Source organism: Lissotriton helveticus, chromosome 2_1, assembly GCF_964261635.1.
Source record: "Lissotriton helveticus chromosome 2_1, aLisHel1.1, whole genome shotgun sequence".
Lineage (NCBI taxonomy): Eukaryota > Metazoa > Chordata > Amphibia > Caudata > Salamandridae > Lissotriton > Lissotriton helveticus.
Genome location: NC_136059.1, coordinates 1,315,839,249 through 1,315,864,473, shown reverse-complemented (window position 1 = coordinate 1,315,864,473; position 25,225 = coordinate 1,315,839,249). Strand labels below are relative to the sequence as shown.

General features: G+C 46.7%; 1 protein-coding gene across 1 annotated transcript in view; it reads left to right on the top strand.

Annotated features, from left to right (window-relative positions):
- Window positions 1–25,225, top strand: part of FBXO10 (F-box protein 10) — a 649,798-nt gene that overhangs the window by 487,870 nt on the left and 136,703 nt on the right. The window contains exon 8 of the mRNA XM_078676241.1: window positions 12,138–12,413. Coding sequence (XP_078532367.1) covers window positions 12,138–12,413 — 276 coding nt within the window. The remainder of the gene's footprint in view (window positions 1–12,137; window positions 12,414–25,225) is intronic.

Below are 25,225 nucleotides of genomic sequence, written 5' to 3'. Positions count from 1 at the left end.
AATATTTGTTTCTGTGGTTCCAAACAGTGTGCCTCTGAGTGTAATTTGGTGTATCGCATCAACAAAAAACATAACGAACAACAGAAAACTTACCCCCCTTCCCTCCCCCCTCCCTGCCTCCCTGCTTCGCGGACTCCAAACTGCCCGCCACACCAACTCAGCAGAGTGCTTACGATCCCCATCAGGAAACAACGTTGCTTACAAAAGCGTAGGGGGGGTGAAAGCCCAAGGAGGACCAAGTAGCCCCTAACTGTTCCAACGTCCCAGCTCAATTATAAAGTCACAGTAGCATAACAAGGGGGGTGAACATCAGTAGGACAAACTTCAGTTCACCGTTTATAGTTCACAGCAAAAAATCAGAGGTACTTCCCTGAAGGCAATAGGAGTCATTCCCCAGAGTCTGCAGCCGGGTCGGCCTCGGTCCGTTCCTCTTGCCCAGTCTGGTCAGGCTCGTCGGCCTGCCCCTGCCCTCTGCGCCTGCTGTTTGCTCTGCCAGGGCCTTCAGCTGGTCTCCATCCCTCAAGCCAGTCGTGTGCGTCCTCCGTCGTATCAAAGAACCAAGTTTTTTTATCAGCCACTACCCTGAGGCGCGCCGGAAAGAGCATGGAATAAGGCAACTCACGAGATCTCAACGTTTTCTTCACCTCGATGAAACTTCTCCGTTTCGCGCCACCGCCGTCGTGTAGTCTGGGAAAATGAGTACCTCAGAGTTTTGTATCTTTATGGGTGGCGCGGTCCTCGCCGTTTGCAGGATGGCATCGCGATCTCTAAAGTTGAATATGCGCGCTATAACGGGTCGCGGACGTGCCCCGGTGCGTGGACGCCCTCCCGGGACCCTGTGCGCCCGCTCCACCGAGAAAAATTTGGACAGGCCTTTTGGTTGCAGCACATTCTTCACGAGGTCTTTCACATACAGGTCCATGGCAGGCCCCCATCCGATTCCGGCAGACCAATAAGGCGGATATTATTGCGCCTGGAGCGCCCTTCCTGGTCGTCCATTTTGTCTGTTAGGAATTTGTTGTCATCCTCCAATTTTGCCACCCGTTTCAGCAGTGATGCCGTGTCCGAGGTGAGGGTCGTGGTGACCTGTTCCACCACTGAAACCCTCGACGACATTTTTTGTAGGTCCGCCGGCAGAAGTGTGACATCCGTCGAGATTGAACCAACCGTGGTTTGGACCTGAGTCAGGGCTGCCATGATGTCCTCCAACGTTATGGCGGGGACCGCGCCGCCCTCCGCGACCTTAGCACTGGTCCTTTTCTGCTGCACCAGCGGGGGAAAGTCCTTGGCATAAGCAAATTTGTCCAGCTTGCTCTGCTGGCACCCCCGAGTACCCCTGCCGCTCATTATGGGTCAGTGAGGGGGCACCACCTCGGGACACACTAGCGCAGGTGAGGGGGTGCGCCGTGATATCGGTCAGTGTTCCAGGCAAGGAAGTCAGGCCTCTCCCCTCCCAAGTCGTCAAGGCGCCCCTCGGGGACACCCGCCCCAGGCTCCCTCGACGGTCGAATAGGTACTTCACAGCAGGAGGAGGGCCCCCCGATCCAGCGTGGGCTATATCCGCTGGCACGGGAGCAGAAGTGTCCTCAGTCTGTGTGCGCCGCAGTGAGCCGCCAAGAGCGCAGGTTTGGCCGGCGTTGGTCCCGGTCTCACGGCCTCCTGAGCATAGGCTCTACTGGCGAAGGGAACCAGCTACTCTGTTCGGGTGTTCGCTGGAGGGGCGAGGTCGGGCGGTAGGGGGGGGCAGCCGGAGCACCACTCACCCGCCTCCAGGCGTCTCAGCTCCGCCTCGCGCCCCCGCTTCAGGACAGCCACCGGCGCTCCTCCGGCAGTCCTCTCAAATTTAGGCCGGTGCCTATGACGCGGATGTAGGCCGCGGGCTCTCGCACGGCGCAGCTCCGGAGTCGCAGCGAGCTCAGAGTGGGATCGATACTCGTCGATTCACCTCCGTTACAAGGTCCTATAGTCTGGGCTGTGTCGAAGCAGGATAACTGGCCGGATTTATGCTGGGCTACGGTCTCACTCTCGGAGCTCCACTAGAACGCGGCCATCTTGGTTGATCGCCGGCCACGCCCCCCCATTTTCGGTCTTTTGATATAAAAATCGTCATGCTACGACGAAGTTTAATTCTCGAGTCCAAAATTATTTCACGAGTCCAGAATTTTCAGAACTACAAACCCTCCTTTTGCCCTTACATAGGCAATTAATCTAATCTCATGCTAATCTGAGTCCAGGTCTATATTCCTAAAGTCATTGAGATGTTGCTGTAACATCATTCTAGTACTTAGCTCGTCTCTTGATACAGGTTTCCTTACACATGATGTAACACAGAGGCCACATATTGCAGGAGCACACTGTACGCACAGACAGAACAGGAAAAGAATGGCTAAGACCATCCCAATGACCATCAGGATTTTCCATCCCCAGGCGGATATCAGTTCCCAGAACCACCCCATTAATGACCAATCTCCTTTATCTACATGAATAGATTCGGAAATCTTATGCAGTTTGGAGATGGCCTGGTACACTGTCGGAGCGTTATCTGGAATGAAAACACAGCAACTCGATTGGATCAATCTACATACCCCACCTCGGTCTGCAAGTATGACATCTAAAGCGACCCTGTTCTGAAGGGTCATAAGACGATCCGACTGGAGCTCAGCAGTCAAGTTACTAAGGGCACCGGCAGTTTCAATTACGGTGGACTCAACCACCCTTGTCAATTGCCTGATGTTCCTGCTGTTAACCATGGGTCCCCAGAACGGCAGAAAACCCTTTGTGAAGTCCCCAAATTCTTGTCCTGCAGTGTCTTCTTTACTCAAGACACCTCTAACTAGCCTTGTCTTGTGGTAATCTGCCGCTGCTGTGTAGGTGGGAGGCAACAGGAACGAAATAAAACATGAGCCCGAAAAGTCAGGGGGCAACCATGTATAGGCTCTATCATGGCAGATGAAGTAGGTACCCTTAGCTGCTAAAAACGCAGGGGAAGTCTGAGACCCAAAAACATACGTTTCAGTACAGGCACTCTTCCCTAACTGAGCTCTGGGATTCTTGCCAGTACCTTGCAGACACAGGTGACCCTGATGGGGTACAATCCAAATCGGGGAGGATCTCTTAGCTTGCTGTTTCTCACTCAGAGTAGTTCCATATCCGGTCACGTTCCATCCTATATAGGCAAGTGTCTCATCTTCGGGGGTAGTTACATAAGAAATATCTTCCTTAATCATGTCGACTATACCCTTAACTAGAGCACTATTTTTAGGATTGTCTCTTACAGAACGTAGGGGGTGGACTTCACGAGCATATATGAACATTGTTCTGTATGCCCACACAGAACCATTATGGCTGAAAGGCAGGATCAGATAAGGGATACCTTTATCCGTTGTGTGAGGCATAAGACCACACACCCAACAGTTAGTTGTGTTCATTACAAGTTGGTGTTGGTGCAAGAGCTGAACAAAGGAGTTATTAATGAACTCTAATCTCCTAGCTGATTTGTGTTCAGGGAGGGGTTGAAAAGAGTGTGGGGAAACAGTAGAAGGAGGAGGTATGGGCGATGTAGTGGGTGCAAATGTTACTCGAAAAGAGAATAAAACATAACTTATTAAAAATATCATCACACTAAATAACATGAAAATGCACAATATCAAAAAGCTTTTCTTTGTCATTATTTTACAAATCTTGTGTTTAAAGTTCACTCTTTTGGCAGGTCTCTCCATCTCGGAAAACTCCATCCTCTCTAAAGTGCTGCCCGCGATGGGAGGTTGATTCTGCTAAGGAATGCTTCTGTCAGTCCAGGGCAACTCCCTTAGACCAACCAGAACTGCCGACCTAACGTCGTCAGCTGCACCCCAAAGACTTTGGGCAATCGCGGCCCTAGCAGCGGAACCCGGATGGCGGTTCGAAAAACAAAAATAAGCAAGTTTCTCAGATGGGAGAGCTGCGCTTTCAAAAATAGTACTTGGAGGAAAAAAAACACTTTTATTAGTTCGTATTTCTCGGCCTCAAATGATACCGTTGTTTTCCTGGTATTGTATTATCTTGGAAAAGGAGTTCAGGTTCTGAAGTGTCCAATCGAAATGACGGTGATACAACTGGTTGCAAAATGTTCTCGCTCTCTTGTTCAGTAAATGTTCCTTTTACTCGTGCATCACTGAAAGGCAGAAAGCGTGGTACAGTTTCAGTTTCTGAGTCGGCGACACCCTTCTGGACCCACTGGTCATACGGCAGAGGCAGAGGGATCCGTTTGCAATGGATCCCGTGAATCCAGTTTGCCTTCCCCTCCACTCGAACAGCTGATCTTGTGGAGAGAAGGACGAGGTGCGGTCCGGTCCACCTGGGCTGGTCGTTCTTGGTTCGCTGGAAGTTCTTGACCAGCACCCAGGATCCAGGGTCGATCTGATGTCCTGGAGCTTCAGAGACCGGAGGCAGGGTGTCGTGAACCTGTTGATGCAAAACACGCAATTTAGCCGTCAATTCGTACAGATAATCAAGCAAAACTGGGTGTTTGAGTTCGCTGAACTTAGTGGGCCTTGGCACTCCCCATATGTTGGCCGGGCGGCCAAAAACAATCTCATAGGGACTAAGTTTTACTTGTGAATGCACAGTCATTCTGGTTGATAGGAGTGCTAAGGGTAGAGCATCAGGCCATTTAAGACCTGTGCTCGCTTGAATTTTGGCTAGTTTTAACCTAAGCGTGCCATTATAACATTCTACTAATCCAGCTAATTGGGGGTGATTTGCAGCGTGGAACTTTTGCTGAATGCCTAGCCCTTCACATACTCTCTTCATCACACAACCCACAAATTCACTCCCATTATCACTCCAGACCATTCTAGGAATTCCGAATCTGGGGAAGAACTCTTTCACAAGGGCTTTCGCTGTGGACAAGGCAGTATTGTCCTTTAGGGGATATGCTTCTACCCATCTTGGGAAGGCACAAACAACAACGAGTACGTATTTTAAATTGTTGCACCTCTCCATGTGGATAAAATCTAGCTGCAAAACCTCGAACGGATACGTAGGAGGTGCAAAATGACCAGCTGGAGTTGGGGTTCCCCTACCAGGATTGTGTTTCAGACACACCATGCAATTCTTGACAACACTCTCTGCACACTTGGGAATTCCTGAATTTTGCCATACTGGAGCCAACAACTTACAAATCCCTTTCACACTGATGTGAGACATTCCATGAGCCATTGTAACCACTGCAAGCACATATGCATCGGGTAACAACCATCTCTGATGCTCTGACAATTCAACCCAACAACCATTTGCATCCATTCTACCCGTACTTTCTCTCCACATGCTCAACTCTTTCTCTGTAGCCTCAGCTTGAATAGACTTCACACTCTCTATCGTGTCTTCACACATTCCAACATCACCAACCCATCTTGCAGGGCCTGCAACATACATTCGGCTCATCACATTCCTTGCAGTTTCTTTCGCGATTTCGTCAGCAAATGCATTTCCACAAACAACATCATCAGTCACCTTCTTGTGAGCACTACATTTCACAATCGCCATTTGCACAGGGAAGGTCAGTGATTCAAGGAGCTCATTCACCAACTGACCATGCTGAATCTTAGCTCCATGCGAAGTCAGGAACCCACGTTCTTTCCACAATCGTCCAAAACTGTGAGCCACACCAAATGCATACTGACTGTCGGTATAGACAGTCACTTTCATTCCTTTTGACAACACACATACTCTCGTGAGTGCAATCAATTCTGCTGCTTGAGCTGAATTATGTGGAATACGTGCAGCTTCAACAATCGTATGCAAAGTCGTGACAGCATATGCTGCAGTCGTGTCACCATTCGGGAGCTTGAAGCATGAACCATCCACCCATAAGGTACCATCACATTCAGCAAGAGGAGTGTCCCTAAGATCTATTCTCCCTTTCGTTTCTTCTTCTGTTCTAAGAAAACAATCATGCTGTTCTGAAGCATCTAATTCCTCTACAATTGGCAACAACGTAGCTGGGTTTAGACTGTTGCATCCTTTTATATGCACATGACTCGCTAACAATGTTAATTCGTAACCTGACAATCAAGCACTAGTTAAGTGCTGTGTTCCTGGTTCTGTTTAACAACATGTCTACTGCATGTGGGACCATTACGACTAGCATGTTATTCATCACTAGACCAGCAGACTGTCGAATAGAAACAGCTGCTGCTGCTGTAGCTCTTAAACAACTTGGCAATGCTTTACCTACCGGATCCAAAGTCGATGAAAAATATGCACATGGGCGCTGCTTGCCTCCAAACAACTGAGTCAATACTGATAATGCACAGCCTTGTTTCTCATGGACATACAATGTAAAGGGCTTACTGTAGTTGGGGGTACCTAACACAGGAGCCGAACATAATGCTGTGCGCAATTCAGAAAAACTTTTCTGACACTCTTCAGACCAAGGAACGGGATTGGGTGTATCTTTACACGTTAATGCCACCAAAGGTTTGGCTAATAACGAAAAATTTGGAATCCACTGTCTACAGTACGATGTAATGCCCAAGAAAGCACGCACTTCTCTCTGTGTTCTTGGCACGCTCAATTTCGCTATTGCCTGAATTCTTTCTGGGGTCAGTTTCCTTCCCTCCTTCGATAAGAGATGACCTAAGTAGGTCACTTCTTGTCGACAATATTGCAATTTGGAAAGTGACACCTTGTGATGCAAATCACACAGATGACGCAACAATGACAACGTGGCTTTCTTACATATTTCCTCAGTATCTGCAGCAACAAGCAAATCATCAACGTACTGTACAAGAGTAGCACCTTCAGGTAAAACAATCGTATCAAGCTGTGTCTTTAGAGCTTGACTATATATTGATGGACTTTCACAGTAGCCCTGAGGAGCGCGTTTAAAGCGGAAGCTGCGTCCTCCTAAACTGAAGGAAAAATATCCCTGCTCTCCTCAGCAATCGGGATGCTGAAGAAAGCATTCTTCAGGTCGCTCACCGAAAACCAAGTTGCAGAAGCTGGAATCATAGTTAATAGGGCAGTAATGTCGGGGACAACTGGAAATTGTGGCACAACTATTTTATTGACCTCTCTAAGATCAATCACAAATCTGTAAACAGGTGGCTGAGAAGGATCAGTTCGTTTCAAAACAGGCAGAACAGGACTATTGCAAAGTTGCCTCTTGTTTCTTCAATGACATCTTTTTCAATTAGATCGTAAATGATCGCTAGCAAAGCTTTTTCACCTTCACTAGAAATTCTATATTGGGGAATTCGTGGCATTTTAACATTTGCTTTCAATGTTACAACATATGGTGGTATTTCTAAAAGACCCACATCATTAGAACCAGTAGCCCAAAGAATATCAGGAAGAAACGACAATTCTGTTGGAAGTTCATCCCTTGACAAATACATTGGGGAAACCACTTTCTTACCTAAAGTAAGTTGTACTCCTGAAGGAGAACAGTACAAAGTCGCATACAATCTTTTTAACAGATCCAATCCCAACAAATTTTCACCACAACCTGTTGTCAGAATAAGGGGTGCTTCTAATTCACAAGGACCAACAGAAAGAGACAAAGGGTCAGAAATCGGATTCCTAACCGGGGCGCCAGAAAAACCTACAGAAACATTCATTTCGCCAGACAAAGGTGCGCCAGGGAGTTTGGAGTGCATAATAGAACTCTTTGTAGCACCAGTATCCAACAGAAAAGGTTCTGACACACCTGATGTAATCACCTCGACGTATGGTCCACTCTGATCTACTGGAACTGAAACAACTCCCTCTCTTTGTCTACGGCTGTCCTAGCAATCATTACCTTCCCAATGCTCATCTTCTGTATAGTAATCGTCAGCATAATACTGAGCTGTCCTACCAGATGCGTTATTCTTCTGATCGAACCTATTCATAGAATTTTGAGGTGGAAGGGGACGAGCGTTCTGGGGAAAATTTCCACGTCCTCTACCTCTAGGCGCTTGCTGAACACCTCGACCTCTTACACCAGAAGCACCATTTGCGCGCTGTAACAAGATAGGGCAACTATACTTAAAATGACCCTCTTCCTTGCAATACTAACACTGATTGGGGCCTACAGGGACACGTGGTTGAGTATACTCGACTCTTTGCGAGTTCCTCTGATACTGTTGAGGCTGTTGATAATTATTCTGATAGTTATTCTGACCACCATTATTCTGGCCACCACCACCACGTGGCGGATATGCTTGCTGTAACAAAACCTTTGTTTTTAACTCCTTGGTTTTCTTTTCTGCTCTATCTTTCTCATCTTTGTCTCGATTTTCGTAATATTGTGCAGTAGCCAATATCTGTGCTGAAGAGGAAACTGCCCAAGAACTCTCTGAATCCTTTAACTTTTTACACAACTCTGGAAGCAGATTGTGCACAAATTTATCGACGAACAAACGCTGACCACCTTCTGTGCTCATATCTTGACCACTGTGGTCGACAAACGTCTCTTCAAACCTGGAGAAGAAATGTGACACCGTTTCATCTTTCTTCTGCTTACACGCAGACAATTTATCCCAATTTACTCGCATGGCAGGCATTATAGTTTTCATGTAATTAATAATCCTGCCAGGGAGGTCTGCTACTAAAGGCTCAGGTTTAGCACCACCAATTTGTAGGGCATCTGCAGCAGCAATATTAGCCCATGAGTCACCTAACTCCTGATCATGATCTGTATGACGAATCTTTCCCCATAAAGGCTGTGGAACAACGTTCCCAAATAACATATCGATATCGGCTAAATTCATGATACATGAACCTGCAGTCTGTGACAACTCTTTGTAATACCCTGCAGGATTTTTACGGGGATCAGGTAATGTCTGTTTAAGAGCTAAAACTTCAGCTCTCTTCCATGGAACATGTACCCACACACGCTGAAAGTGTGGCAGAATAGGTGGGTTAGCATTTGCGTCACCCTCTCTCCATTGTGGGGGAACTTCTCTCATGGGGTATTGTCGCGCCTTTTTCCTACCGGATGCGTCACGCTCAAATAGTGATTGAGACGTGCCCCCCCTTACTCCGATATGACAACAATATCTCAACCGCTCTCTCGACATCGGGACCTACGATCATGCCCTCTGCGAAATCGAACCGCACACGACACAACTCGGGCGGGTTGTATTCCAGATCATTGTCTTCCAAATCTTCACAGAGAAAAACACACATTTGTTCAAAAACATATCTCTTCGGTGCTCCCCATTGACGGAAGACTTCCATGACTGACTCTACATCAAACCTTACAGCGTCGATAACCCATTTATGTGCTAAACAATTCAGTAAATCTCTCTATCTCGATAGTCAGGCAGTTGACTCCCCAACTGTCTTCGTTCCGTGTTAGGGGTCGTATTAGGCGACCCGAAGAAAGGTGAGAAAAGATTAGTAACGGTGTTGGCCATTCTCTGTCGAACGGAAGGAGAAACTGACGGAAGAACAGGCAGAGAAACAGGGTGAGATAAGGCAGGAGCAGAGGCAATAGCAGAGGGAGCATTAGGAGAAGTGGAAGGTGCACTAGGCAAAGTCGTAGAAAGCACAGGTGAAGCAGATGTGATCGGTGGGCCTTGAGGAGGCTGCACCAAAGGAGCAGGAGCCAGCTGAAGAGTAGCTGGTGGGTGCGGTGGAGGAGCAGGAGGCATAACAACCACAGGTTGCTCAACTAAAGGTTGCGGAGGTGCCGTGGCATTTTGCGCATAGGGGGGTGGCGAACTTAACAAATGCGATATTAACTAATCTTTTTCAAGCTCTTTTGCTGCATCTTGCTGAAGAGGCGGCAAAACTGGATAGCATTTATCTATTACCATTTTACGTTGCCTGTGCAACTGCTCACTCATCTGTTCTTCTTCATTGTCTTTAAACTGCATAGCAGCTTGTATTACCGAAATACCCCTTTCTCTCTTATTTTTCTTCTCTAATTTAATTTCCTTCTGTTTGGCCTCCTTACGCCATAGGCGGAAAGAGTCAAACATCGCCGGCCGGGCTTTCTTTTTGAAAAGTTTAACTTCAAGATTATCTAGGATTTCTGTGTCAAAGCTACCATATTGGGGCCATTTTAAAACACCATCTTTTCTGGTGTATTTGATCCACACTTCGTTATATGTGATGGGGCCTACTCCATGTTTCACATATAATTCATAAGTTGGAGTTCCAACCGGAGGAACCGGACACGAGTCCTCCAATCGGGAATCCCTATTATTACAACCAAGACAAAACAAATTTCCAAGTCTAAGACCAGGCATCTTCGCTCTCTAGTCTAGCTCCAAACTTCAAAGGATTATCGATTACGATATTGCTCGTGAATACACGAGTCCTTTGGCTTTGGCACTTGCAAGTTCCAAATTAAAGATCCCAAAGGATACCCAAGACTAAGAACCAACTAAGGACTGGGAGACGCTCCACTTATACTTAACTGAGATATCGATGCCGTCACCAGAAGACTCGTCTTAGCGTTTCGCTCTACCAAACTTCAAGGGTCCAAATCAGGGCGATAGCCAGGGCAGCAGTCCTTTGTAGCCGTCGGGAAGCGGGGAACCTCGCAGCAAAGACTTTCGGACCACGTCGACATGCAGGGGTCGATGAAGTGGATGGCCTTCCTCCAGAATTTTCACACGAAGCTCCTCACGAACCTCTGGCTGGACCGGTACCGCTGGTATCGCCCCACGTTGGGCGCCAAACTGAGGTACTGGGTTTTTCAGAACCGGTACCGAACCGGTAACCCAGCGGTGTCAGGGTACACCCAAAGACCTCGTGTACTTTCCTGATTCAGACCACAGAAACTCAGAGTCTTCTAGGTGAAGTCAAGGATCGATTTTATTGGCTGCAACCAAGGTAACAGGCGTCCTAGAAGTACAACAGCATGTATATTCTCAGGAGACTGCTCAAATTCACAAAGTCAGGCTTCTCCCTTTATACGAAATATTGTGCTTTAGGCAAACATTCTTCGGATTTTAGTATACCATAGACATATTTTCACTACAAAGAAAAAGCAGAGTCATGATGACAGCCCACATTTCTGTTTGTCCAGCCCATAACAAATTACCCGGCAAGGCCCCGCATTTCTATCAGATACCGGTGGACCCCCAATAAAAACAGGCACCTCCCCATCATAAAGCAAGTGAGAGAAAAAAGAACAGGGACAGGTGTGAGCAAGATTCGGCAGGGTGTGTGTGCGAGGAAAAGGTTTATGGCCGGTTGGGCCTTGATGCTATCTCATTCGGCCACTGGGAGAGGAACTGACCAAACAGGTTTGGCCTGGGGCAATGGTTTCAGCTTGCCCAGGTCAGAGAAAAGTCAATTAAGGTGTACGTGTCCTTTGGAATCAAATTTAGCTGTATTATAAGCCTATGTAAAGGGCAACTCACAAAATGGCTGCCGTACACATAATGGAAGCCAAGGGTTCAGAACGAAAATGACGATTTCGAGGTGAAATCGTCACTCGAATATGTCGAAAATGCTTGTACATAGTGTACTAGCCATTTTCGGTCTTTTGATATAAAAATCGTCATGCTACGACGAAGTTTAATTCTCGAGTCCAAAATTATTTCACGAGTCCAGAATTTTGAGAACTACACTTGGCCGTACCACTCTTAGGTGGATCTTACAAAGTAACCACTGAGTAAGATTTTGGTACTTGGTAACTCAGCCGTCCAAGAGATAATTCCAGAGTAGTATATTCAATTAAATAGGTAAATTCTAATCAGCTGTCCCCCTCCATTCGTGCGACTCCCAGTTGCGCCCAACCTCATTCATGTCAATAAATCTCAGACACACAAAGATCATCTGTTAAATTCTGAACAAAGGGGTGGATGTGTGGCTGAAGAGGGAGTCGTTGCAGAACTTTTCATTTGCTGCCAAAATTTTGAGGTTATTTACAAAACGTTTTGGAGGAATTTACTGTTTTCTTCAGTGGCATAATAGTGATTATTGATTTTTTTCTACAGTGTTAACTTGCCTAAGACTTCGGACATTCTTTATAACAGATTTTAGTATTATCCAGCAAAGCATACTGGATGCCATAAGTGCCCAGAATGGCAAAATATTAACAATTGTATAATTTTCTTATTGATTTGTTTCATTTTTCATCATTTACAAATGTAGAATTAGTACTTAAAATGTGATCATATTAATCACTATTTATTTTTGTTTGAATGTCCCAGGTAACAAAGGTTGCGGTGTGTGGATAATGTCATCCAGCCTTCCGCATATCACCAGCAACCAAATCGGGCACAATAGCATCTATGGAGTTGCTGTGTTTTGCCGTAAGGATGATGGAAATGACTATCTGTTGAATCAAGGTGGGAATGAAAATTTCAATGATGATGGGGAAGCAGCCAACTGGGAAAACGAAATGGACAGCGACGATGACCGTTTTTCTTCCCGGCGGCCAATCAATGTGGCGCTCATTGAATCAAACAGCATAAACCACAATGGTGGTGAGTTGGATCTTGAAAAAGCTGATCTTCTCTCTTTTAGTTAGTTAGTGGCGCCTCCATAGCTCCTCTTTAAAATTCTAGACCGACAAACATATAAAATATACTATGTGTCTGAATTTGTTAACGGGCTATTACATTATGTTGATGGGGTATGACATATTTCACAGTTCACTCAGCGTAAAGTTTTTGCTAGAGGAAAAGTTTTTTTTAATAGGTTTATGAAACTGTCTAGTATCACCTTGAAACTGAATAATCACAGCGAGGAAGCTTTTATAGCTCGGTCTCAAATCCCTGGTTTGAGAACCCCCGGCGAGAGTCATAGGATAAATACAAGGTCTTCACGCAGACGTGAGCTACTGTTTTAACTACAGATGTAGGTGCCAACTAGTGAAAACTTCATTAAGTGCATTTCCATCATTATTGAGTACTAGTCAACTCCACGTGATGGTCCATATGCTTTCTTGGTAAGTATCTATAAATATAAATTTGGCTCTATTTATTATGTAGAAGGTTTAACACCATGTGGCTGTAAATCACAGGCCATAGTGTTTTAGCTTAGACGGAGAGAAGGATGCGTTATGGTCCATACCTCTTACCAGGATGCCTGGTAGGCAACCAAATTTTTGGGGACATGAACTCCTTGATATGATGTCTAATAATGACTCCTCATTGATAAATGAGAAACTGTTGCTGGGAAGATCAGAAAACAGTTACAAGGCAACTGGGCAACCCGACCCCAACCCAAAAGGCATCTGAGTACAGTTATAACACTAACAAAAAGCATTGACAAACCTGACAGGTCGGGCGTTGGCAGCCATCTTTTTGCAATTCTTGTTTTGTTTTGTCATGGTTTTTGAAAAACGTCATTTTTCAAAAAGCTGAAAAATACCATAAAGGCAAAAATGTTTTTGGTTGTCTTTGAAAAAAACACATTACCATACTACTCCATGATAGTAAACAGTACTACTTTGTGTATGGCTGTCCGCTCTGTGAAAGGACAGCATGCCTTAACTATTTGTGAAGTCAGCGAATAGCTGAAATGTGCTGATGTTGTGCCCCTTGATGAATGCTGGAGCGGGTGGACTAAACAAATGGCACAACAACAGACCAATAGACGAAGTCTGGTTGAACATTCTTATAAATAACTATGTTTACCACATAATGTTAGTAAAAACAAAAGGACTTGGCTAACACAGATATGTAAAAACAATTGGTCTGACACTGGCTGCTAGCATCCTGCCTTTGAGAAAGAAGACATGGAGAAAAAAAACAGGAAAGAAAGAAGTAAGCAAACAAGTAAACAAAATTAAAGAAAGAAGCAAAGAAAGGACAAAGAAAAAATGTAAGAAAGAAAGAAAAGAAAGTCGGGCAGAAGGAAAAAAGAAAGAAAGATGGTACAAGTCAGAAGTCTGGAAAGAAAGACGGACAGAAAGAAAGAAAGCAGGCAATATGAAAAAAGATAAGAAAGATGGAAAGAAAGAAGGCAAGAAAGTTGGAAAGAAAGAAGGCAAGAAAGAAAAGGAGAATAAATAAGGAATTAATGAATGAAAGAAGACAGGAAGGAAGGAAAAATGAAAAATGGCAAAAAAAAGGAAAAAGGAAAGAAACAAAAGCAAGAAAGGGAAGGAAAGATGGAAGAAAGAAAGGAAGAATGATAGAAAAAAAAGCTGGATAAATCGAAAAAGCTGAAATGCTAGAATGGAAGGAAAGAAAGGAGGCAAGAAAGAAAAAAGACCAGAAAGAAAAAACAACAAGCATTTACAATGCAACGGTTTCGCCTTTTGAAAAGTTAGAGCTATTGGCATTATAAATGACAAAATTTTCATTTATGTGTTGGTTTTGAATACAGATAAATAAATGGCATTGTCACTTACATTGGCAATAGCTTAATCTCTCGCAAATGTGAGACCTATGGTACCCTACTGGACGAGCTCAGCAGGCAGCAATTACTTGCAGACGAGTTCTATAACACAACAGCGCTGTAAATGACAAGCGTTATTATCGCGGGCGGTTGTGGTACGCATTTTATCCAGTCAAGAACTGTTTGCTTTTGTATAAATAAAACAAACAAAGCCGTTGTAATTGTGTAGCAGATCTAAGCTACCAGACAGGACGTACTGGGAGAATAAACTTTCAAATAGTTTGAAACTTTTGTATGCCGTTGGCGCAAAGACAGCCAGCCCATCTGCAGATATGTTGTGTCTGTCGCGTTGTGTGCAACTGGAAATGACATGGCATGGATGTAACTTCTGCAGCAAGTATTCAAATCTCAATATATGTATGGATTATTCAGACATACAGAGAGGGGAGGCTGAGACTTACACCGAGTATATATAGCTATATAGGCGCATACACCTATAGATCTGAGTGGTAACCTATGTGCCCCATTAGCTAGTCAAACATCTCATTTATTTCCTGACTCGCGTCTCTCTATGATAATCGAGTCAATTTTACAGGTTCTGGCACGACAAAGACATTAGCGTTAAATACTTTGCGGCTACATTCGCCCCCTTGCCATGCAACCTGCTCGATCGAGATTAAGGAAAGGGAATTTCTAATGTTTTCCCCATGGAGGAAGAAAGCACAGGAGAAGTTACACGATTTATACTCTGGCAGAGAATTCTTCCACTAGGGAGAAATTCTGCATGTGCCCGTTGTACACGTGTTGTCACACCTGGGAATATGAAACCAAGATATATTTTACAAAATACTCCTTGAATAGCCTAAAAAAAAAAAACGGAAACAGGCTGAAAATATGAGAATCGTTCTCCGTTGGTACATTTCCAACTTGTTTCCCAAATCAATCAAATGAATAAAATCGAATATCAGAATAATCTATATGGCAAGAAACTGAGCGATGTAATGGAAATAAAAAAAACTGTGGAGCTACTGAGGTCAGCTTTTGCGGGCTCACATCAGATGAAAGAAGCCACATTGAGACATTGAAAAGATGTAATACTGAGAAACTATTATGCCAGGGGATTTTACCACTATTGTCACATACCGGTTGTAGGCCAACTACCTTTTATCCAAGACACAGAACAGAAAACAATGACGAGGAAAGAGCACAAAGCACACACAAAACACTTTCACGACGCTACAAAATGCAATCTAAATCAATGAAAGGGAAACAAATGGACAAAAAGAACAGACTGCTGCTCCTGGGAAGCAAAATAAGGCGGTGTTCAAACGTTTCTGTATTTATTTAAAACACTGACCAGATGAAAAAATAACTTGCGGTTCCTACTGACAGCTGAAAATGTTTCCTTCAATCAAACTATATCAATGAGCTTTAAGTACTAAAGGCAAAAATCAGACAAAAGTAAAGCATATGTACAGTCTGATCCTCAGCGCGGAACAATGTTGAAGAATCCTCTATTTCTGGAGTCTGGAGGGAAAATATTTAATTGACATCAATGAGTGATACGGAAGAAGGCCAACGGCCATTGATCATAGCGACTGTTCTTTGAAAGAAGCTAAAAGAAGAATCACACTGTCACCTTGCACTCATATCCTGCATGAAAACACTATGGTGGCAACATCTAAAGAGTGAACTTTCTTAGGTTACTGCTTGAAAGCAATAGCAAACGCGTAACCAATTAAAAAATAAAATAGTGAATCAGGAGAACATCTCCCCAGTCCAGGAAACTAAATCTGCCTGTTAAATTAATGTCAGAAAGACTAAGAATAAGCTTGCATGGTCCCATTTCCGAAAATATACGTGCAGCTTTCTCCAAGGAGGCATTACATGCTGTGTACTCCACTATTATCCTAAAACGGACCTCATCTACTCAAATGATGGCTTAAAATGATGGCTTAAAATGAATCCCAACAACGCCGTTAGACCACACCAAATAGCAAGCCTGGGAAATGGATATTACAAAAGCCGCAGCTCGAATTGACTTTCTTGCTTGCATTGAGCGTACAGCAGAGTTCAGTCGCTGTTAGGTGCATAGGTGTAACATTGATTACATTACGAAAATGTATGAATACATTGTGATTAGAGCCTTATGCGCTCAATGAAAAGAATAGGAAGACATGCACAATGAAAAAGAAAGGTGAAGCTAAATAGAATGGATGAATGGTGGAGGGGTAGAGAATGTCAGAGAGATTGCAACATGGTTAGAACAGATCCTTTACGACAAGAGAAGGTGGTGTCTAATTCAATTACACTGTCAAATAGACTGGCGGGTGAGTGTGGCCGTGTATCTCTGTGTGTGGCTGTCTCTTGGGCGTATCTGTATTTGTGCGGATGCCTCGTGCATATCTGTATGTCTTTTGGGTGGCTATGTGTGTGGATGAGGTGGGTGGGGGCCAGCAGGGCGAGCTACAGTGCAGGGAGGATTTAGATGGAAATGAGGGAAGAGAGACGATCGAAAGAGGACGAGAGAAAGATGTGCCGAAACAGACTTCGAAAGAGGGGAACATGAAGGAGAGAGAGTGATTGGCGGAATGAGAGCCATCGAAAGGGGGGGGGGGCATGAGGGAAAGAGAGAGTGGCACAGGACCAGCGAATGGGGAGAGGGGTACTAGAAAGGGTATTAGGGGGACTCAGTCTGAGAGAAGTGAAGGGAGAGCGGAGGGTGAGGGGCAGGAGAGAGCGGGTATCTCGAGACAGCGTTTCTCAAGCTGCTGATCCGGTCGCATAGCTGCCGGTGGTGCAGCGGCACTGGAGCCACTGCTGAGGCAGGAGGGCTCCAGCCAGCAGAAACATTCACCAAAGGAAAGAGTCAGGCCCCAGGGGCCCCTAAGTGCAAACTCTCTTTAACTTGGGGTGTCTAGTTCTACTTTGAATGTTCAGCTGAGCAACCTCAACCTGCACGTGTGCTGCTGCTCACCTCGCACTTGAAAGAATATATTTATATATATTTGTTTTTACTGAAGAGGAGGATAGGATTCCGTGCAGTAACTCAAACAGTGATGCGGTGATACTGTGCGAGGGGAGGAACGGGGGTGGGCCCAAGTGTCCCGCCCCCGGAGAGAGCCAGCAGCAGGTGACGGCAGCGAGGAGCCGGGCTCCGTGCCATGGATGAATGAGCGCCTGGAGGCCAGCCAGGCGGGATCTTGGCGCATTACTACGTAGACGCTAGGTAACATTACACGATGCACACAGAGTCTGCAGGGCGATGGCGCACGCGCCGTTGTGAACCCTTCACAGGTGTGACCACCTCCCCGCGCATTCTTCACTTCACTGTGATTGGACATTGAGGTGCACTTTAAACACCCGTCGACCTCTGCCCCGTGTTGTTGAGGTTCCACATCTCAGCTTTGTTGTACTTGCATTTCATTTAACAAACATTCATACTGCTCCAAACCCAAGAGCTCCGACCCTCAGCCCCTGGCCCACCCTGACACTGCTGAGGCAGGAGGGCTCCAGCCAGCAGAAACATTCACCAAAGGAAAGCGTCAGGCCCCAGGGGCCCCCAAGTGCAAACTCTCTATAACTTGGGGTGTCTAGTTCTACTTTGGATGTTCAGCTGAGCAACCTCAACCTGCACGTGAGCTGCTGCTCACCTCGCACTTGAAAGAATATATTTATATATATTTGTTTTTACTGAAGAGGAGGATAGGATTCCGTGCAGTAACTCAAACACTGATGCGGTGATCCTGTGCGAGGGGAGGAACGGGGGTGGGCCCAAGTGTCCCGCCCCCGGAGAGAGCCAGCAGCAGGTGACGACAGCGAGGAGCCGGGCTCCGTGCCATGGATGAATGAGCGCCTGGAGGCCAGCCAGGCGGGATCTTGGCGCATTGCTACGTAGACGCTAGGTAACATTACACGATGCACACAGAGTCTGCAGGGCGATGGCGCACGCGTCATGAGGCTCCCAGAGCAGGCTGGTTGTAATGTCTGACGCGGCAGGCACACGGAGCCGATGCACTGAATACCTGTTCCTACAGTTTCCACCGCCACATCTGCGTACACCCCTCAAAGCACATGGGGTGCTGCCTCCTTCTTCGGCAGCTTGTATAGCGCCTCTTACTATATGTTGCTCCTATGGGCGGACGTCCCGGTCCTCCCAGAGCGCATCAAGCACAGACAGCAAAAGTGTTAGAGAGACGTCGTTTGGATCAGCTACATCAGTTTTAAAGTGCTCGCGCTACAAGTCTCTTTCCTGGCTTGCTTGACAGGAAGAAAGCATCGAGTACTAAATCCCAGGAAAAAGAAACCAGCGGACACCATAAAAACAAGCACCTACGGGCACACGGGGAGGGGGGGCGGGTAGCGGGAGGGGGGGGCGGGAAAGGAACGGACAGCGGGAGGGGAGGGGGGGGGAGACGAACACTCACCGGACTTCTTCCGGCGGCCGTGGTCGGCATAATGAGGAAAACAAACACCCCAAGAAAAAAAAAACGAAACTCCGCCCACCGCCGCGATGACGTCATCGCAGAGGCGGAGAGGGAAAAAATCGCGGGAACGCCCCCGAATCTGGTCCGTGAATGACGGACAGATCTCTGTTCCAATGGCTAGCCTCCATTTATGGAGCTAGCCAATGGGACAGGGGGGCGTATTCCAGAGTCCTTACTGAAATCAAGAGTTTTCTCTGGAGGCGGAGCTTACGCTCCGTTCTCCAGGCGAAACCTAAAAAGGTAGGCAAGAAAGAAGGAAAGTAGGCAAGAAAGAGAAATAATGAAAGAAAGGAAGAAAGAAGGAAAGAAACTAGGCACAAAAGAAAAGGGAGGGCAAGAAGGAAAGCAAGAAGAGGAAAAGAAAGCAGGCAAGAAAGGAAGTATGAAAGGGAAAGAGAGAAGGGAAGAAAGAAGGCAAGAATAAAAGAATGCAGAACAGTTTCAAATGGACACAATCTGATATGCTGTGAAACAGCTGCAGTCAGACAAATAAACAAAGGCCTCTTCAAAAGAGGTTTACAACAGCATTGGCATGAGACAAGAACTGGCGAAGCTGGAACGTGCCTCACATCAATAGCGTCCCACAATTACACCAGGCTCTAAACACTGCACTAAAACAATAATAAAGTGAAAAGAAAAATACTGGCACTCAAGATGTCTGCGTTGCAGGAGGATGTGCTCCTTGTGAAAAGGCTTAATGAAGTCACTCAAAGTGGAGTTTGTCTGTGGCTGCAGTGGGCTGATTCACTGCCCTATTCCGTTTGCTATACTGGTCGGAAGCAAAATGTGAATGACACAAGAACAGACCAATGGTTGAATAGTTGGGTTAAATACATATATATATATATATATATATGTGTGTGTGTGTGTGTGTATATATATATATATATATATATGTATATGTGTGTGTGTGTGTGTGTGTGTGTGTGTGTATATATATATTACAATTTTTAGTAAAATCAAAAGTTCTTGACTAACACCAGACCTAAAAATTATCACTTGGGTGAATTCACTTCCGACGGCTTTCTTCCTTATTCAGCACAGTTCAAAGTATGAGCAGAGACCTTCAAGCAAACAAATACATTCTTATTTAGGAGTAGCTTGATTATTGAGGAATGGGGCCTTATGCATACTTAAAGAATGGAGAATCTATGTTTAGTTTAACCGCACATTCATCAGCATAAGAACTAATACATGGAGACAGATTACTTGAGTAAAGCCTGGAAGGGGGCCTACAACCCAGAGGAATAGCAGGTGGACCATATCTGGGTTTCCGTTTACACTGCTACATAATTGACAGGTCATCGAGTACAAGTACCAGTCCTTGTGCAGATCAATTGTATTGTACGCTGAAAGCTAATTTTTCTAATACGGAGTAATTCAAGTTAAGAGCGTTGATGTTTCGGTTTCAGCGCACTTACTGCTGGAAACCTCACTAGGGCCATTTAGGTTATATGGTCTCTCTTTCAATAAAAATTAGAAGCAAAATTGGGAAAGTAAGCGTATCAAATAATAAATGTTCCTACTGCGCAGCTAAACCAGCATAAAATCATACCTCAAATTAGCCATTAACAAAATTACCTGAAAAGGCATTTTAGGTAGACAAACAACCATGTAGCTGGAAGGCCAGGAAACAACTTATTTATCAACATGTATTGTACAGACTGTTTTGGCTCTGCTGAAAAGTCTACGTGCTTAAGTGCCATGGCCAAACAACCAATTTAAGAACCGGTTAGGTCTTCAAAATCACTGTTCACGAAATGTCTCTTCTTACTCAAAATCATGGTGCGAAGGTCGGCCAGAAAAAAGTCATTGTACACATTTAGCCTAATTACAAAAGAGGTCATTTGCACGAAGATTCCGAATAAGGTTCTCGTTTATTTTATGGCCGGATGTTTGCTGGAAGGATTTATTTAAGTGCCTGAGTGGTTTGCTGCAAAGAGCCTATCTGGTCAGGACTGCTCACAGATCTGAAAAGGCAAATGGCCACTCACTGTCGAACATGGTCGCCCCTTTATATTGTTGGAAAGCATTTCTTGTTGTGCAAATAAGCTGAATTTGGTGAAAGATCTTCCATCAACAGAAAAATATATGAACTCGAGTGTGTATTTGGGAGACAGCTCAGCTCGCCAGTAAGATCAAAATTATACTATTTACTTCTCTGTCAAACCATGAATTCCAGCGTTTTATGTGTAGGTCAAATGAATATTACTGGTGTTGGCACTATCTTTTGCCCAGTTTATTCCAGGCCAGAATCTTATATGAATGAATGAATCAATCAAATCAAATTTATAGAGCGCGATGGCTACCCGGAGGCCTCCCAGCTCTGCGGACGGATGCAGTAGACCGAATGTAAGAGATGAATACAGATCTAAAACAGCCAGGTTTTTAAGAGTTTTCGGAATGAGAGCAGATTAGGCTCTTTCCGTAGTTGAAGTGGAAGGGTATTCCAACCGATGGCACCATTATATGAGAAGGAGCACCCCCCACATCTGGCTCTCCTTATTCTGGGTTGGAGGGTAATAAAAGAGGCAGTTCACCGAAGGTCTCTCCTCGGTTGATAAGCGGTGATCAAAGATTGGAGAACGGGTGGGCTGTTCTTCCAAAAGGCTTTATGAGCCAAGCACATAGCCTTAAACTGAATCCTTTCCCTGATCGGCAGCCAGTGCAAGCTCCTTAGAGCTTGTTTAACGGACTGCCGACAAGGAATGTGAAGGAGTCTGCGGGCGGCACAGTTCTGAATAATTTGGAGCTTATGGATGGTATACTGCGCGGCTCCCAGGTATAAGGCATTCCCATAATCCAAACAGGAGAGGATCAAGGCTTGAAACATGATTTTTCTAGCGTTGAAAGGGAGAAGGGGAAGGACCTTTCAAAGCTTCCTTAGTAGGACGAAGCACATCGCTGAAAGCTTCGCTACCTGATGATTGAAAGTAAGGGAACAATCAAGCCAGACACCAAGGCTCTTAATTGGGAAACATCCTTTACAACACAACTTTTACCACGCAGTGCCTTTACGACGCAACTTTTACAACGCAAACCATTACAACGCATTACGCTGGGGGGCGCTCTAGGATAGGGAATAAGTTTAATTTACTATCCAACACCTTCCCTAGTGTCCACGGGGATTGGAGTTGGAATAGTAAATTAAACTATTCACTATCCAGCACCCCAAAGCGCTATGCGTTGTAAAGGTTTTCGTTGTAAAAACCGCGTTGTAAAGGCATGCGTGGTAAAAGCATGCGTCGTAATGTCATACATCCCTCTTAATCTGGTCTTTTGGGGCCGGGCCTAGGCAATCTGGCATAGAGATGCCGGATTGAAGGAAGGGGAGTTGCCCAGGAGCATAAGCTCCGTCTTGTCCCTGTTGAGTTTGAAGCAAGAGAGGTCCATCCATTTGGCAACCTCCTCTAGGCAGCAACCTAGGGTGCTAGATGAACCCTCGGGGTGCTTAAGCGCCATCACGAGCTGCCTGTCATCTGCATAGGTGATGATTTTTATGCCAAATGGATGCACAATCTCTGCCAAGGGTCTCATATATACATTAAACAGTGTGGGGCTCAGGGCAGAGCCCTGGGGAACCCCACAACTGAGAAGCAGCTGGTTGGAAACAACATTTCCCTCAAAAACATTTAAGGAGCATTTACTAAGAAAAGAATGCAGTCATGCTACTGCCGATCCGGATACTCCCAAATTCTTGAGTCTAAGGATCAGAATGTTATGGTTAACAGTGTCAAATGTGGGGGGCGTGGCTAGCAGCCGACGATGGCGGCAGCTTAGAAGGCGAGCTCCGAGGTTGAAGCGGCCTCCTCGCAAATCCGATAACCTATCCGATGAGTAACCACTACCCTGCGGGTAGGCACTGAAGCCCGGGACCGGGAGGCACAACCGGCAGCAACCAAAACGAAAATCCGACCGAGGGAAGTGGAGTTTGTCACACAACTTGTTTAGGCCACATAGCGACATTGAAGCCAGGAGGCTGCCTGCCTCCAGGACCCGACAGGAAGTGCTGCGGACTGGGCTGCGAGGAGCCGGAAGCTACCGCTGAAGATGCAGCTCTGAGGGCGCGAGGTGGCACAGATCGTTGAAGAAGTCGGACTCCAGGTACCTGTGACCCGGGACCATCCGGTGTCTGCTGCGACCAGATCCGAGCCGGGGAGCGCCCCGGGCCGCGCCCCTGAGACAGACGGACCAGCCGCGTCCGACCACGGACCCGCCATCTTGGATCCAGGCCCGCCGGCGGATCGGAACAGAGGACAGGGAAGGCAGTGCCTGCATCGGTGAGGTGCCCGGACTGTAGCGTGGGGGCCGCGGGAGTCCCCGCTCAGACCTCAGAAAGCCTGGCGAGAGGGTCCGCCAAGACACCACTCCGACCCATTCGCCATCACGGACGGAGGGGGTCCCGGCGGAGGCACAGCAGTTCAAAGCCCCGTACCCCGCGCCTTGCATTGTACACAACCGCGAGGGAGTGGCGCCATTACCCCATTTGGCTCACCCGACTGGGGAGTGGGCAGAGTCACTGGAGTGGTCGCCACAGAGTGTGACGTAAAAGAGACATTGGCAACAGCAAACGTTAGGCACACTCCTGCGGCGGCCGGAGTGATCCCGACTGGGGCCACCTACACATCGAGAACCCTGCCGACCATCAGCAACGTGGCGGGGACACGGTGAGGGCAGCGCCTGAGAAAGAGAGCGACCCACGACCCCTTGCCGTGAACCACCTGGGCCGACTCCCAGGCGGACCATAAGGAGTACCGGCCCGAACCGCGCGTCCCTCCACCAATGTGGCCTGCAGGGCAGAGTGAGCGACGGTGACATCGGAGGGTCCAACCACCGGCTGGGTCCACTAGCATCGATACTTCTTGGAACTCCGTGAGCCGTCGCCGGAATACCTGAGGTCGGCCTCGGCTCCCCACGCACGTTGTTCCTGGCACCTACTCCTCAGCAATACACCGCCGCGACAACGGCCGGAATGGCGGATAAGGGACCGAAGGGCGGAAACACGCAGACAAGACTCGAGAAATATGCCTATGATAAAACGTTATCCTCCCCGACGGAAGCGAAATTGCAGGCGAACAAAACGGCCTCGCAGCGGGGGGAAAGAAAGCGACTCTGGAGGACGTGATGCGGGCCTTGACACAGGTCCAAGTGACAGTGGGGTCGATATCGACGGAAATTACGCTAATACGAGCGGACTTCCACAAAATGTCCGAGAAAGTGAACTCGATGGAGGTGGTTACAAAGTCACTAGTGGAAGACGTCTCGGAACTGCAAATCAATATGGAGCGGATCTCGAAAGAAAATAGGGAACTGCGTGACAAACTGGACGAGCAAGAGGGACGCTCAAGACTGAACAACATCCGCATACTAGGGGTTCCTGAATCAGAAGACACTAGAGCTATGGACCTATATGTGGAGGGCCTGATCCAACAAGAACTTAAGCCCAAGGGTCTCTCAGCATTTTTTTCGGTGGAAAGAGCTCACCGAGTCCCCGGGGGTCGCCCGAAAACGGGAGCATCCCCGAGACCGATCATTGCCCGACTTTTTAATTTCAGAGATAGGGATCCGATCTTACAGGCGGCGAGAAACTCACCCCCAATTAAAGTTCAAAACTCCACATTGGCGTTCTTTCCAGACTACACGGCTGAGGTCGCCCGCAGGAGAAGAACATTCTTTGAAGTTAAGAAGGAACTCCGTGCGAGAGAAATCCCCTATGCAATGCTCTTCCCGGCTAAACTGAGAATAGTGGCGGATAATAAAACCTGTTTTTTTGATACCCCGGAGGTGGCGCATGACTGGCTGGAGGGGTGGAGACCAATGGGCCTGCCTCGCCGCTCCAATAGGCCAAACAGACACCGCAATAATGGAACGAGACCGAGCTCCCAAGTATCCGGTGACGACGCGGGACAGCACTCCCCCCTGAGCGAAGCTCCGGACCGTGAGGAAAACGAAGAACAATGACTTCCCGCAATTGTAATGTTAAGCCGAAGGTGATTCTGGCCGGGTGGGCCTCCAAGGACACTGGGCAGAGGTCCTCCGAGGATGTGATGAGGGGCCGCTGACCCCGGAGAGTCCTTCACCCCAGCGAGCAAGTACTGTGTTTTGGGTTTGGGGTAGGCACTCTGCTACGTTGGGGGGGGCGGGCAGTTTCAAGTCCGTTTAGCAGGGGGGCAGGGAGGGGGGGTGTTGAGGGTTGGGAGGTTTTGTATTTAACGGGTAGTTTTCTAGGTCAAGATTGGTTGGTCAGGTACACGTATGCAGCAGGGCGAGCCTCGGGCACTTTACTAGATCATGTTCACTGTGGCACGTAGTCACCCTTTACCGTACACAATATGGCACATAACACGCGGACTGACTTAGGGGGGGCAGACCCTGGGATGGGACCAGTGACACCTTTACGTCTCCTATCTTGGAATGTGAGGGGACTAGGGGATAAGGTCAAGAGAGGCATAGTCTTACAACAA